The sequence below is a fragment of the Puma concolor genome, chromosome A3, assembly GCF_028749965.1.
Source record: "Puma concolor isolate L17-30 chromosome A3, mPumCon1.1.hap2, whole genome shotgun sequence".
Taxonomy (NCBI): Eukaryota; Metazoa; Chordata; class Mammalia; order Carnivora; family Felidae; genus Puma; species Puma concolor.
The window spans coordinates 13797546-13813699 of NC_141669.1; the positions used below are offsets into that span (position 1 = coordinate 13797546).

General features: G+C 36.8%; 1 protein-coding gene across 2 annotated transcripts in view; it reads left to right on the forward strand.

Annotated features, from left to right (window-relative positions):
- The first annotated feature begins 85 nt into the window (after positions 1-85).
- Positions 86-16154, forward strand: part of GEN1 (GEN1 structure-specific endonuclease) — a 30082-nt gene continuing 14013 nt past the window's right edge. The window contains exons 1-5 of one of the 2 annotated variants that reach the window (XM_086700069.1): positions 86-554; positions 8282-8484; positions 9167-9353; positions 13358-13534; positions 15164-15274. In XM_086700069.1, coding sequence (XP_086556195.1) covers positions 8324-8484; positions 9167-9353; positions 13358-13534; positions 15164-15274 — 636 coding nt within the window. In that variant the 5' untranslated portion in view covers positions 86-554; positions 8282-8323. Of the gene's footprint in view, positions 555-3890; positions 8485-9166; positions 9354-13357; positions 13535-15163; positions 15275-16154 lie in introns of those variants that run through there. The other variant, XM_025927374.2, reaches the window with a different exon arrangement.

The following is a 16154-nucleotide window of genomic DNA, read 5'->3' on the forward strand; positions in this document are numbered from 1 at the left end:
CCCCTCCCGCCAGGGCTCTGCCCGCGCGTGCGCGTTTCAGGGTTTTCGCGCCACTAGCGTCTAAGAGGAGGGGCCGGAAGTGCTCCTCGGCGGGCGGGGAAGCTGGTAGGCTCGCAGGGCTCGGCTGCGGCGAGACTTGGGGGGCCGGGTGATTTGCCTAAGTGAAAGGGAAGAGAACTCGGAGTACCCCGGCAACAGTTCCAAGCATGCGTAGAGCCGACCGGCTAAAAGCCAGAAAAGCCTAGAGAGAGACTGGTCGCGGAAAGGGGACGGTTACTTCCCGGAAGAGGCGGGGCCATTGAGAGAGGGCGCCGAATTAGAAGTGATTGTGGCGGCTTCCCGGGTTGGGGTGCTGCGTCCCAGCAGTTAGTCTTTGCTTAGCGAAAAAGGTAGAGAACTTTTCCTTTTCTTTTTTTTTTCCACTTAAGTTTTTAATTTTTTTTATTTTAGAAGAGAAAGTTTGGAAACTTGGAGGCAGCAGTAGTTAGGATTCAGGCCAAACTAGTAAATGACGGAGGGGCGTCTTCCAAAACCAAGGAGAAAAGGTTGTCCGGGTAAGTCCCGCGGACCGTGGAGAGGCGGCCCCGCCCGCCTTCCTCTGGCTCCTTTGAAAAGCTGGGTTAGGGGCGCTCCTGCGAACCCTGGTCAGAGGCTCGGCTGGGAGTGCGGTGGGAGAGCCGCCCGACCACGCTCTGGCCTTGCGTGCCTGGCCGCTGGCGGCTCCGCAGAGGCGGATGGCCCCTGGATGTCCTTCCTTCCCGCACACTGGAGCAAACGCCCACGCCCGGTTCTAGGCCGAAGCGGGCAAAGTCACACTGGAGTGTTCCTTTTTCCTTGTTAACGTGCTCTGAAAATACATGATAGCAATTACCTGAAGGCATTGTGGTTGTTTACACCCCCCCCCCCCCCCGCACTGGCCTATTATTGTAAACCCACCCAATAAGTATCGGAACTAATTAAGTTTTAAGTTCCTTGACGTAACTTTCAGGGATGTTTTCAGCCCGTCATTAAACCTATCTCTTCTCTTCTGCCTTTACACAGCTCTTCAAGAGTTGGGTTGATCTAGTGAAATAATCTACTTTATTTACTCCACAGCCTCCCGTTGTAGATAGGAAAAAGTGGCATTTACCGCTACCCCACTTCACCCCCAAATAGATAGATGATAAATTTCTCAGCCCCAGTAATGAAATTCCTTCCATCGAAGTCACCTTTTGCCTCTAAAGGTAATCAAATGTATATCATATTCCCAGTGTGGCCCTTGCATGAAAAGTAGGACCTGGTCAGACTACGCTAAAACCCTACAGTCTGGTCCAAGAGGTCCTTGTTGGTAAACAATAGGAAACAGTTGGGAGGTTTTTGCTCAGATGTCACTTGATGCCCAGTATTACGTAGAGTACTTTATATACTCCTATAGCTCACTCATAATACCTCTGCCTGTACTTGACACATTGTTGTAATTCTCTTTTCATCTCTACTCTCAGTTGCCCTCCTGGGGTCTTTAGATGCAGGGCTTTATCTTTCATTATTGTATCTCTAGCATCTAGAGTTCCTGGTACATAGTGGACATTTAATAAAGATTTATTGATAACTATAAGTTAAGCCGGGTATATTATCCTTCAAAGTTTAAGCTAAATTCATATGAAAATAAAACTGAAGAAAATTAAACTAGCATCAATTAGTGAAATTATGTAGTAAACCCATACAATTCAGTCTTGTACTTAAAGAAACTATTTGCCTATCTTTATATGAAAACAGTCTTGAAATGGGAATTGGGAAACTTAAAGTATTTTTTGCTTTATTGCTACAAAGTTTTTTCCCTAATGTTTTTGCTTAAAACTTAAATAAAATTGGAAAACTGTTGGCCTAACAAAATGTGTATTTTTGCATAAATCTAACCAGTGACCTCTGTTTATGTTCTTTAAAATTTGATTCATTAGTGAAATTAGCAAGGTTCTGTGCTTTTCTCACCTCATTCAGTTTTATAATTAACCAATAAAAGCTTATTAGCTCTTAAGGAAGTTTTAGGAGCATAAATTGATTTATGGGCACCATATGGTTACATCAAAGGATTTGTTTTGTTTTAACCTGAAGTGGATTCTTGAGCCCTTTCTTTAAATTAGAAATTCATGTTCTTTCTGTCAAGCAATACTAACGAATATCGAGTGATTTTATTTTAGTACCAACTTACCCAAAATTGGTCATGAGATTCAAAGGATATTAGAGTTTTATAGTTCATCTGGTTTCCTACCTCTCATTTTGTAGATGGGTTGGTTAAATGTCTTCCAAGGTCATACAGCTTCAGTATCCAAGACCAAAATCCTAGGTTTCCAATCCCAAGTCTAATGCTCTTTCAGTAAATTAAATAAATTGAAGCCACTAATACATTATAAAGTTATTTGCTAGGGTTATTCTGATGTTTTTGATTCATGTAAGTATTCTTGTGTCACTTTAATTCTCAGCAATTGTTAATATGTTAAAGAGACTTTATATGTAATTTATATTGACTGCATGATCAGATTGATGTCAGTAAGATTATCACATTATAAAATATGGGAGTAGACACCAAATCCCACACCACAAATTTTTTTAATTGTACCCTATTAAAAAATAAGGGAAAATTATATGTAGTTTTGGGTGAGTTTGATATATGTGGTATTTAAATTTTACTTAATGCTGAGCTATTTTAGAGTAACCTCATCAGGTTGATCATGACCTCATTCAAAAACCATCTGTTCTATCTTTGAGTGTAGTTGCACTTGAATATCTTAAAAACTGTTGCGTTCTGTCCCTTTTGAAACTTTACATACGTTTACAATCTTCCCATTGCAACTTAGTGTTCAGAGGAAGCATTGGTGCAAAGAAGTGGAAAACAATAGATGATTAGAATAGACATTTTGTATTAACTACATTCTTAAAACATGTTGTGGTGTTGTTTTTCATAAAATACACATTTCATATAATTTTGCCCTTTCAGAACTATTGGGATATTCTTTTTATATATTCTGCTTTTATGAGTGATTTTCAAAAAACATGCATTTTAAACTTAACCAATTTAGATCATAGGTCTAATGAAAATAATCCTAAAAATAGTATTTTAAAATAATGTACTGCATGTAGAACACTTAATGTAATTCTACATTAATATTTTTTGCATTGTATAACTGGCTATAAGATATCAACATAAGTAAATTAACATGTACAAACAGGAAGATGATTTTAAAGCATATGCTTTAGATTTTCAAACAGGATCACTCTGGCTTCTATGAAAACGATTGTTTTCATAGAAGTGGAGGGATGTAAAAAGTAGAAGCAGGGAGGCCAGTTGGGTGACTGTTACAGTTGTATACAGGAAAACGCAGGGCAGGGGGAGACTATCATTAGAAATAGGGATTTAGGATATATTTTGGAGGTAGAGGACTTGCTGATGGAATGGGTGTTGGGGAACCAAGTAAAGAGGAGAATCAAAGAGGACGGCTAGGTTTTTGGCCTATGCAACTGGATATTGTGGAGAGATAAGTAAAACAGTTCTGGGGAGAGATGAAATCAAGAGTTGGATGCCTGTTATGCATCCATGTGAAGGTAAAGTAGGCAATTAGATGTTCTAGTTAAGAGCTCAGTGGAGATGTCCGATGAAGTGGGAAAAATATTATTAGGGAGAGTTCATTATATATATATTTTTTTCAACGTTTATTTATTTTTGGGACAGAGAGAGACAGAGCATGAATGGGGGAGGGGCAGAGAGAGAGGGAGACACAGAATCGGAAACAGGCTCCAGGCTCTGAGCCATCAGCCCAGAGCCTGACGCGGGGCTCGAACTCACAGACCACGAGATCGTGACCTGGCTGAAGTCGGACGCTTAACCGACTGCGCCACCCAGGCGCCCCTCATTATATATTATTAAAAGAGTTCATTATAGACTCTTCAAAGGACACTCAGCAGTAATGTCCTTTCTGGTGTAGTCTGCCTCTAACTGATTCTAAAAATATTCTTCCTATAATTCCTTTTGCTCACTTTCCATATCCCATGCCCACTCCCAATCCTTTTAACATGTTGCTTGGCATAGTTCTAATTCATTATTATTATTATTATTATTATTATTATTATTAGTTAAAAGTAGTCAAGGCTGTGTAGAGCCTTGCAGTAATTCAAGAAGGTCTAATAGAAGTTCATTAATGTAAAGTTACTCAGAGAAAAAAGATTTGTTGGGGCATGTCTAGCTCCTATAAAAATGTCCCCTTGATTCCTGTCATTCAGAGAAAATGGTCAAAAAGGCATATTTCACAATAGCAACAATTCTTCCATGCTTATGAAAGAAACAGAGCATTACTACTTTATAGGAGTGTGCTTGGGGAGCACAAGAGAGATTCACCTTTTTCAAATCCATGTATCTATACACAGGGACTGTAGGTTAAGGGATCAAAGTGGTTTTAAAAGCTTTGAGATGGATTTTAAAATACGGTGACCAAAAAGATTGGCAACGAAAGAGACATTTTTCTGGAACATACCACATAACTCAGGAAAATTGGAGAAGAGAACACTTTAGCTCAGAGATAGTCAGATTTTGCTTTTCTGGAACCAACAGATAATTCTGCTACTCTTTTTCTTTTTGCCTACATTGTTCTTAACAGTTGTGTTTAAATAGCTGTAGTTACATTTTGTAGTCTTCACTCCCATTTTAATAAAGGAATAACTAAAACATGTTCTAGGTAGACGTTACAGGTATCTGTTCAACTACCAGTGCTGGTTGTTTTGTGACATAACTGTGATGGTCATCCTTTGAACCAGGTTTATTCTGACAAAAGAAAATAAAATAGCATGAAGAATTAAGTTTTAAGTGTAATATTTATACTAAAAATACTATTTATGGGCTTAGTTAAAAGCCCTCTCTATGTTGCTTAAGGGATCCAATCTGTGGAATTTTAATGTTTTAGTAGAATTAATTCCAAGCTTACTTTTTTCTAGGCATGGCTGCCTTAGTGAATAATATTCCATTAAAGTCTTTGCAAAACGTTCCTAATGTGCTTGAAATATTTAGAGGACAACAGTGTGTAATCAAGAGGCTGCCTTATCAATGTCTCTTTTCTTTCTACAGCCTTCGGAAGGAATACAATATGCATGGCAGTCCTTTACATAAATGTATGCTTATGTGTGCCACCGTAAACAACACTGCACAAGATGGCAATCTTTGTTCATTACATATATACTAGTAATATTATGTAGTGAATAATATTATGTAATATTAGTAAAATCATGTAATGAAGCTTTAGAGGTAAGACAAAAAGGAAGGAACTTGCAAACTGGAAAGGCCAGAGGAAAGGATGCACCTTGCCTAAGTTTTCATGACTAGCTCCTAGATGGTATGACAGAAACCGGAAAATGTGAGTCTCTCATCCCTAAAAAAGCCATACTGAAGTCAGATTTGATATCAGGTATTATATATTTGCAGAACTTTGCTTTTTGACCTGACCCATGAACTCTAGCCATATTTGGTCTCGTAATTTTTAGGCAAGATGCAAACCATCTAAAGATTTCTTGTTTTATTTCCCCAACCTTTTACAGATAGGACCACATTAAAAAAAAAAAAATTATGTTTATTTTTTGAGAGAGAGAGAGCAAGCTGGGGAGTGTCAGAGAGAGAGGGGGAGAAAACTCCCAAGCAGGCTGCACACTGTCAACAGAGACTGACATGGAACTCAAACTCACAAACTATGGGATCATGACCTGAGCCAAAACCAAGAGTCAGATGCTTAACTGACTGAGCCACCCAGGTGCTCCAGATAGGACTACATTTTTTAAAACTTTTTTTTAATTTGAGAAGTAATACATACATATGATTATTTAAAAAACTAGCACAAAGGAGAGTATATTTTGAAGAGTAATTCTTGTCCCCATTCCTGAACTATAGTCATCCCTGAAATATAATCTATGTTGTACCTGTTTTCACTTTAAAACTTGGAGATTGTACATGTAGATCTATCCCATTTTTTTGCTGCATCATCTGTTCTATTTCAACCTACCATAATTTATTAAAGATACTCCTCTATTGATGGACATTTGGTTCTGCTCATTGTTTCACTGTTATAAACAGTGCTACGGTCGATATCTTTTTATGTAAATCTGCACACAGCTAAGAGATATCCTAAATTCCTGGGAGAGCTTTTGCTAATCAGAAGACCTGCATTTAAAATTTTGAAGGCTAGAACCAGGGGTACATTTAAATGAAATATGATCAGTTATAATGTTGCGCCCGAGAGAAAAATCTCATAATTTCCTTCAGTTAGCAATTCATTCCAGTGTACAACTTGAATCACGAAAGAAAAGCAACTGTCAAAAGAACTTCCCTCTCAAACTTGCTACTTCTGAATTTTATGCATTCTGATGTTTAAGACTTAGAAGCCTTGTTTCCTTTCATAATAATGAATTAGAAAATATATATGTCCCCACTCTTTCCAGAATTAGCTACAACTTTTCACATTAACAAAGAGATAAAACTATCTCTGAATTGATGCCACAATGCCACATTCAACCAGTGAGACTTCTTACGTGAAGTAGACGATATTAACACTGAGGTACCATTCACTACCTAATGCTTTATCCTTTGCATTTAAATCTGTATATTCTTTGTAAGGTGACATATCAGCAAATATTGGTGCAGTTCTTCATAAAAAATAAATGCACAAAATAATACCTGTGGCACTGGCCACATTATAAAATTAAGATTCAGAGAAGTGCAGAGAAAGTAACAATACTTCCAGCCTTTATTTATTTATTTTTGCAGCCATGTACAATTTGAGAAAATTTGCTTTTTTTTTTTAAATTTAGAATGGCTTTGCATTGGTTTTGCATTTTGCATGGTGATAGCCTTTTGTAATATTTTTTATATCCTACTTTGTGTTTCTGGAATGAATTAAGGTCATTTTCAGAGGATGGTAATCTGGATTATGTTTGTAGAGTCAAACTGAATTTTCACTGCAAATACTACATAATACTCTTATCAAATAATAGCAAAGTAAGAGAAAAATAGATACAGGTGTTTAGTAAAGAAAAACAACTGTAGAACATACCAAAGCTAGAATACCAGAGTTCAAGCCACTTTTGTCTTTAAAATGTCTTGTACACAGAAGAGTTTAACATTAGTTTACTTTGAATAGTGGCACTATAGGTGATTTAAAATTCTTTGTTCTTTTAGAAGACTTTATTTTATTTTTCTACAATGAGTATGTGTGGCATTGCAATTTGAAAAGCCAAAGCTCTTTTTAAAAAGATATCGCATATCCTTCCAACTCTCCATTTTCTGTCCACACCCCCCCCCCCCCCCACAATCTTCCATTGACTTTTCCTGCAATGACCCCTTGGGATTTTTTTTTTTTCTTTAGTTTACTTTAACATGCCTGCTTTCTTGCTTTTGTTTTCTTATTTTTCCTGATTATGGTAGGGGACTAGTCCTACTCTTGCTTTGGATATGTAAATCAAGGAGTGAATTCTCAAGTAGACAGATATGATTTACAGCATCCCCAGTGCCCATGGCTGCTTGTGTTATCCCTTGTTAACAGCTGGAACAAAGCCAGTTTTACCATTTTGGGGTTTTTTCCTTTTATTTTCTAAGTTTCATTTAATATTAATGTAACCATGTGAAAAATATTCTCCACCACTGCTAAAGAGAACATAGAGAAGAAGAAAGAATGAGGAGGGACAAGACCATTTACATTTGGGTTACATTAAATTTTAAAATAACTTTATTTTTCAGTACTACAGAGAAACCCATATTTGTTAATGAGTGGATTTTTAAGGATAGATTTAGCATGGTACAATTTGCAAATAGCTTTTACTCCGTTAGTTACATCAGTATTTTTGTAGCTAGTAGGTCAGTTACCACCATTGTTAATGTTTCAGATGTTCTTGATTCATTTGGAAAAGCTGACTTGGGGTTGGGGTAGGGGGCAGTTAGAGAAGGAGGGAGCCAAACCATAAGAGACTCTTAAAAACTGAGAATAAACTGAGGGTTGATGCGGGGTGGGCAGGAGGTGAAGTAGGTGATGGGCATTGAGGAGGGCACCTGTTGGGATGAGCACTGGGTGTTGTATGGAAACCAATTTGACAATACATTTCATAATAAAAGAAAAAACAAAGGAAAGGCTGACGTCTGAAATAAATAAATAAATAAATAAATAAATAAATAAATAAATAAATAAATAAATAAAAGAATTCTCTATTTATGAATTATCCTAAACTAACATATATTATTTGAATTTCTATTCTGCGCTTCTGTGTCTTTTAACAGTCTTTTGAAGTGTGTTTCAAATAACAGCAGATAATCACCATAATGGGAGTGAATGACTTGTGGCAAATTTTGGAGCCTGTTAAACAACACATCCACTTGCATAATCTTGGTGGGAAAACCATTGCAGTTGATCTGAGTCTCTGGGTATGTGAAGCACAGACAGTCAAAAAAATGATTGGAACAGTCCTGAAGCCCCACCTCAGGTAGAGTAAAAGTTCTTAGGATATAAATGTATGATTGTATCAGCAGATGACATCTTGGTTTTGTTTCCACTTTGTTTATTGTTGTTGCTTTACGTTTTGAGATTTTAAAATATATTAACATGTCTGCCTCTGCCATCTCTAAATTGATGACTCACAAATTTGTACTTCTTACTCTTTGAGCTCCAGATTCAAAGACCTAGCTGCCTGCTTAACATAGCCACTAGGATGCTTTGGCGACTAGAAGCCAGAAAATTGGGAGCCATTCTCTCTGTTTGACCCCTCCTCACATCCAATCTATCAGAAGTCTTGCCAGCTCTACTTCCAGAATATACCATGTGTTCATAAACTTTGGTCAATGTTCAGAGGCACCACCTCACTGCCACCACCCTCTCATCTGTTCTGAAATGACCTCCTCATGAGTTTTCCTCCCTCAGTTCCTGGCCGCCTCCTTCTCCAAACTGTTTTCCATGTAGCACTTAGAACAATCATAAATCCCTCTTGCTTAAAAACATTTAGTGTTTTCTCAGTTCACTTAAAGCAAAATGTTAATAAATAAAATGTTACTGCATGTATGTAACCTTTTTGATACTAGTCTGATGTTCTTGCCATTATGTCATACTGCTGTGTAGACTTTCACTATCAATGTATGAAGATTAATATATTATTAATTTTTATATTTAAGGAACTTATTTTTTCGTATCTCATATTTAACGCTAATGGATGTAAAACTGGTGTTCGTTATGGAAGGGGAACCCCCAAAGCTGAAAGCTGATGTCATAAGCAGGAGGAATCAGACTCGGTATGGGCCTTCTGGAAAAGCATGGTCTCAGAAAACAGGGAGATCACATTTTAAATCAGTCTTAAAAGAGGTGAGCATTTAGATATGATTCAATAATTGTCATATGAAGTGGTGAGTACATTTTACTCTGATAAAGGTTGTTATATAATTATCTTTAATACTCACTAAACTTACTGTAAATAGAAGGCCAGTGTGTATAGAGACAAGTTGATATTCTGTAGTGAAACTGACCAAGTTCAAGCCCTGGCTCTGGCATATAGAAATTCTGAGATGTTGAGCAAGATTTTTAAATTATATCTGCCTCATTTCCTATCCTGTGCAATGAGGAAAGTAGCACTTTGTAGGGATAGGGTGAAAATTAGAAAAATTAAAAATATCTGATATTTAAAGCAACCACTGCATAGTAGGGAGTTAATACATGTTACCTGTTGTGACATCTTCAGCACTTAAAGAATTCCCAGAATAGAGATCTAATTAATTCATACTTCACTCATTCAGAATTAATGATAGTTCATATATAGAATATATATTTAGGACTTTCTAATTTTTAAAAGTACTTATTGTTATATTTTAATACACTTATATATTACAAAATACGTATTTTTATAGAAGTTAAGAAATGGAGAGATCATCTATAATGAAATATATAATGAAAAAAATAAAAAGCAACTATTATTTTGCCTCTCTTCAAATGTATATATTTTTTTAAACTTGCCTTTAATAGTGCACAAGTGATTTTTATCTTGGACTTTTTTTTTTATGTTTATTTTTGAGAGAGACAGAGCATTAGCGGGGGAGGGGCAGAGAGAGAGAGAGAGAGAGGGAGACACAGAATCCGAAGCAGGCTCCAGGCTCTGAGCCATCAGCACAGAGCCCGACACAGGGCTCAATCCCACCAACTATGAGGTCATGACCTGAGCCAAAGTCAGCTGCTTAACCGACTGAGCCACCCAGGTGCCTCTATCTTGGACTGTTAACTTATCATACCCTTATATGCCTGTTGCCACATTCTTTCCAAATCCATCACTTGTAATGGTTGTGCAACATGTATGAAATACTATAAATAGCTCTGAAATCATCCCTCATCATTTCATATATGGTTTGCTTTTCGGTTCTCTATTACATGTGAACTTATGAAGATTTTTTTGTGTACATAGCTTTTTCTTGTGATTTGGGATTTTAACATAATTACCCAAAGTGGGATGGATAGATAGATAGATAGATAGATAGATAGACAGACAGACAGACCAAAGTTTAGGAATGATTTTATAGCTCTCGCCAGTCACTTTCCATCAGCACAGATATGAGATAAGCAGTTTTAGTACACCCAAAGAACATCAGGTGGTAGGAGGTTTGTCTTTGTATTATTTAGTATATAAAAACAAAAGATATTTCTTTGTTTATGTAATATGTAGGAGTACATATAATATATATTTAATATATATTGGTCTTTTTTTTTAAGATTTTTTTTTTTATTTTAAATGTTCACTTATTTTTTTTTTTATTTATTTTATTTATTTTTTTTTTCAACGTTTTTTATTTATTTTTGGGACAGAGAGAGACAGAGCATGAACGGGAGAGGGGCAGAGAGAGAGGGAGACACAGAATCGGAAACAGGCTCCAGGCTCTGAGCCATCAGCCCAGAGCCCGACGCGGGGCTCGAACTCACGGACCGCGAGATCGTGACCTGGCTGAAGTCGGACGCTTAACCGACTGCGCCACCCAGGCGCCCCAATGTTCATTTATTTTTGAGAGAGTGCAAGATGGGGAGGGGCAGAGAGAGGGAGACAGAGAATCCCAAGTGGGATTGGGACAGCAGTGAGCTGTGAGCCCCAGCCCAAGCCCAAGCCCAACATAGGGCTCGAAATCGTGAACCATGAGATCATGACCTGAGCCAAAGTTGGTTGCTCAACCGACTGAGCCATCTAGGTCCCCCAGATTTTATTTTTAAGTAATCTATATACCCAATGCAGGGCTCAAACTCACAACCCCAAGATAAAGAAATTTTTTTCTTTTGTTTTCTTTATGTTAAGGATATAAACTTTATTATATTTGCTTTTAATTCATATCCCTGTTTTCTTTTTAATTATGGTTAAAAAGTTCATTTCTTTTAAACAATATTGTATAAATTAATCATTTTTTCTTGAAATTTTATTTTCTATTCACATAAGATTTTAAAAAATAGTTTTCAGTTGGTGACTTTTTCCACCTTAATGACTATCAGTAGTTGAAGAAAATATCTGTACTGGATTCTAATTATTTCTTGTATAGTCTGTTCCTAGAAATATCCATGGTCTGTATACTCAGGGCATTAATACCCAGTATAAAACAAAAAGATGTCTATCTCTTCTTGAGAAAATTGTTCCATTTCTGTTTCTTTATTGCAGTAATTGTGATGTCCTTAAGCATTTTGTGTGAGTGTTCAGTATTGCGTGAATGAATAAAACTTTCATTTTTATATTTCTGTACCCTCAGTTTCTAGGCCCTACTTCCTGCTAACCCACTGCAGTCTCTTAGGTATAAGCATGAAAACACAAATTAGTCTTCCTCCAATACCACCCCACATGACAGACACTTAGGGTAGCAAAATTTACAACCAGCCTTCCAAATTCTGTGCTGGTTTTTGAAGAATTGGAATGACAATGCAGGAATCGAAAATAACTTCCAAATTCTTTTGTTTATTATGAAAAGATAATTCTATCTCCCTAAAGTCACCCAGCCAGAGTCCTGGAAAGTACTCTTTTTCTAACACAGTACTTTGTCTTTTTGAACCTTGTCCACCTTGGGCAACATCTAGCAGAGGTTTGTATTATGTAATGTAGCATGCAAGCAGTCAGTTAAAGCAATAGATGATATTTACTTTATCAGTCTCTAAAACTACCGGTAAAAAGGCATTTTTCCTCACCATACCCAGTATTTCTCAATGTGGAATGTGAAAATGACAAGAAACAATGCAGTAGGCTATAAGGCTAAATTACAAGCTGTTCATCCAGATTCAACTCATAATGCAAGGAAAACTCACAGAGGATTGTTCATGAGTCAGCAAATTGATAGAAAGAAATCGCTTGCACAGACAATTGACTTCTAGGAGCAAATCAACAACTGGCTCCTACTTGGTTTCCCACAACATGAGAGTTTCATTGTACAGACATGATAGAGGAAGAAAAAAGAACCTTAAGGTCTCAAGTAAAATTGGATAATAGTATCTTCTTTGGAAGCGCTCATGGGAAGAGCTCCCATCATGGGAGAAGAATTTTTGTTATTTTGCAGATATTAAATCTTACTGTGATTAACTATTAATCATTTAGAAGATATTTCTCTTTAATCTTGAGATAACATTGACCAAAATGCAAATTGAATATTTTTAAATTAATTTTTAATTGAATGTGGAGTGCTTTTTTAAAGTTTATTTATTTCGAGAGAGAGAGACAGCACAAATGGGGGAGAGGCAGGGAGAGGGAAAGAGAAAATCCCAAGCAGGCTCTGCACTGTCAGCACAGAGCCCAATGTGGGGCTCGAACTCACGAACTGTGAGTACCATGAGATCAAGACCTGAGCCAAAATCAGGAGTCAGACACTTAACTGACTGAGCCACCCAGGCATCCTGAATATGGATTACTTTTTAATGGACGTTAAAATTTTTTAAGTTCATTATAGAAAATGTTAAATCAACACAAAAGTAATTAAACAATTATCATCAATCTTAAACAATTATCAACTCTTGTTTCACCTATGTCCCCACTCAGTCCCTTCTCCCATGTCGTTCTAGAGCAAATCCCAGACACAATATTGCTTCAGTCTCAATATTTCATTATCTTTGTCTAAAAGATAAGGGCTCTTAAAAATAAACAAAAACATAACAACAGTACATTTCTTATTGTCACACCTAAAGTTAAGCAATCATTCTGTAATGCCATAAAGTATTCAGTATTTAAATTTCCAGTTATTTCTTAAATATCAGAATTTGTAAAACACTTAAATAGTTAATATTTGTCATGTAGAAATCAGTTAAACACTGAAAGAAAGAGCAATAAAAATGGTCTTAGATATCTTGCTCCTACGTTTTCTTTCCAGTGCCTTGATATGCTGGAATGCTTAGGAATTCCCTGGGTCCAAGCTGCTGGGGAAGCTGAAGCCATGTGTGCTTATCTTAATGCCAGTGGTTATGTGGACGGCTGCCTCACCAATGATGGGGATGCTTTCCTATATGGAGCCCAGACTGTTTATAGGAATTTCTCTATGAATACCAAGGTACCTTTGTTTCTTTCTCTCTGTCAGCATTTGTTTCACAAAGTACCTTTTTAAAAGGGATTATTAAATGATGGAATGAAACAATATGTGTAAAATGACTACCACAATACCTGGCACACAGCAATTGCTAAATGAAATGAATGTTTACTGTTGTTACAAATATCATTGATGCATAGTTCATTTTCTTTGAAATGTGCATTTCTCTCTTAAGGGCTTGATTTGTTTCACATGGTTTAATTCTAAATGTTTTGATAATATATTATAAAAATGCATATGAAATGTTTTGCTTTGACCCCAGATTTCCATTTTTAGTAATTTATCTTCAACAACACCTCCAAATATGCAAGAAGAGATGTATGAGGATGTTAATTGCAACATCATTAGTAATTACAAAAATGTGGCAGACAACCCAAATGCGCATTTCTAGGGAATGGTTGAATACAGCCATGGTTCTTAGAGAGGTCAGGGGAAATTTTGGTTGTAACTTTTCAAAGTTGGCCAAGACAACAGACATTTGGTAGATTGGAGCCCGGAAAGCTAAAAACCTCTTGCCAGACAATTCTGTTACCTCTCTGAAAATGTTCATTGTGTGCTCACTGAGAAACATTGCCTCAGAGTCCATTATAATGTAATAACAAGCAGTCATTAAAAAGATACGTATTACTGATATTAAAGATATATTAGCAAGCAAAAACATGTTACAAAGTAGCACTTCCATATAATTCTATTTTTGCTTAAAAATATAGCTAATAATAAATATTTGTATTTATGCGTCAAAGTGTTTTTTGAAAGAACATGCGCTACACTATTAATAATAGTTAATTTTTTAGGTGTTTATTTTTGAGACAGAGAGAGACAAAGTGTGAGCAGGGAAGGGCAGAGAGAGAGGGAGACACAGAACTTGAAGTGGGCTCCGGGCTCCAGGTTCCTCACTGTCAGCACAGAGCCAGACATGGGGCTTGAACTCACGAACTGTGAGATCATGCCCTGAGCCAAAGTCAGATGCTTAACTGACTGAACCCAGGGGCCCCACTAATAGTTAATTTTAGATGATGCACTTACTGGGAATGTTTACTTTTTATAATATACACTTTACAGTGTGTAATTTTGTAAATTGAAAATATTTTGTAGGGGCGCCTGGGTGGCGCAGTCGGTTAAGCGTCCGACTTCAGCCAGGTCACGATCTCGTGGTCCGTGAGTTCGAGCCCCGCGTCAGGCTCTGGGCTGATGGCTCAGAACCTGGAGCCTGTTTCCGATCCTGTGTCTCCCTCTCTCTCTGCCCCTCCCCCGTTCATGCTCTGTCTCTCTCTGTCCCAAAAATAAATAAACGTTGAAAAAAAATTAAAAAAAAAAAAAAAAAGAAAATATTTTGTAAAACATCAAAAATAATAAAGAGGAACATTTTGACTATAATAGTTTATTTTTTAAGCCATTTTTGAAACTATGACTTTATTTCCGGATATTGAAGTGTTGGAGTCTGAAGATCCTGGTGATCAGCACAATTTTTCCCACTTAACTTTAAGGAATAATTAAGCATTTAGAGACAACTCTGACCAATTAGTTTTTGTAATGCTTAATGTATAAATGTTTACTTTTTGAAGATGAAACTAAATCCGTAGTTTCTTCCAGGATCCACATGTTGATTGTTACACAATGCCATCTATCAAGAGTAAACTAGGTTTGGATAGAGAGGCTCTGGTCGGACTGGCGATACTACTTGGCTGTGATTATCTCCCCAAGGTACACTTAGATTGTCGTATTTACTTACTGGTCACAGTGTATCTTTTTTGATGTCTTACATGCTGCATAAATATGAAAATAATATGGCTATATGATTAATAACCTAACTTAGAGTATAATTTTAGGCATAATAAACAACTCAGTAACTAAAAGAACCAGCATTTCAAGTGGCATTAAAAAGCTGGTTCCTTGTGACACTGAATGTTGCAAATGAGAATGGAATAGTAACTAGTCCCACAGCTTGAAGATCAAGACTTTAAGACTTACTCTAGACTAAGAGATTCACATTCAAGTTTTACCGCCGTTTTAAAAATGTATAGGAATCACTCTTTCCTCATATCATACCAATATTAGTTTCTATCACTGTTTTGTCTATTTTGTGGTTTTCAGTCTTCCTTCCAGCTTTCCAACTGCACATGCTCAATGTTATTACTGTTGCTAGGCGATGTAATTATTGGGGTAAGCCATTCATCCCTCCTTGCTTCTTAGCATTGCACTGAGTTTTATTCATGAAAACATTTTATTTAAGATGCACAATAAACAAATAGGTGTACTAATAGGTGAGTGATAAATTAAGCATTACAAGGATAACCCCATTCTTAAGTATATTTAAAAATATTGAATGATTTGTCTTGTAGTTCTTAGTATGTAGTCCTGTCATCATGTCCTTACTGATCATTTCTGTATTCTTACTGAATCCCTTGTTAGACTACATATTCCATCCCCAAGAGAAGTCTATAATTTTATTTATTTTTTAATGTTTGTTTATTTTTGAGAGAGAGGGAGAGTGCAAGCAGGGAAGGGGCAGAGAAAGAGAGGGAGACACAGAATCCAAAGCAGGCTCCAGGCTCTGAGCTGTCAGCACAGAGCCCGATGCAGG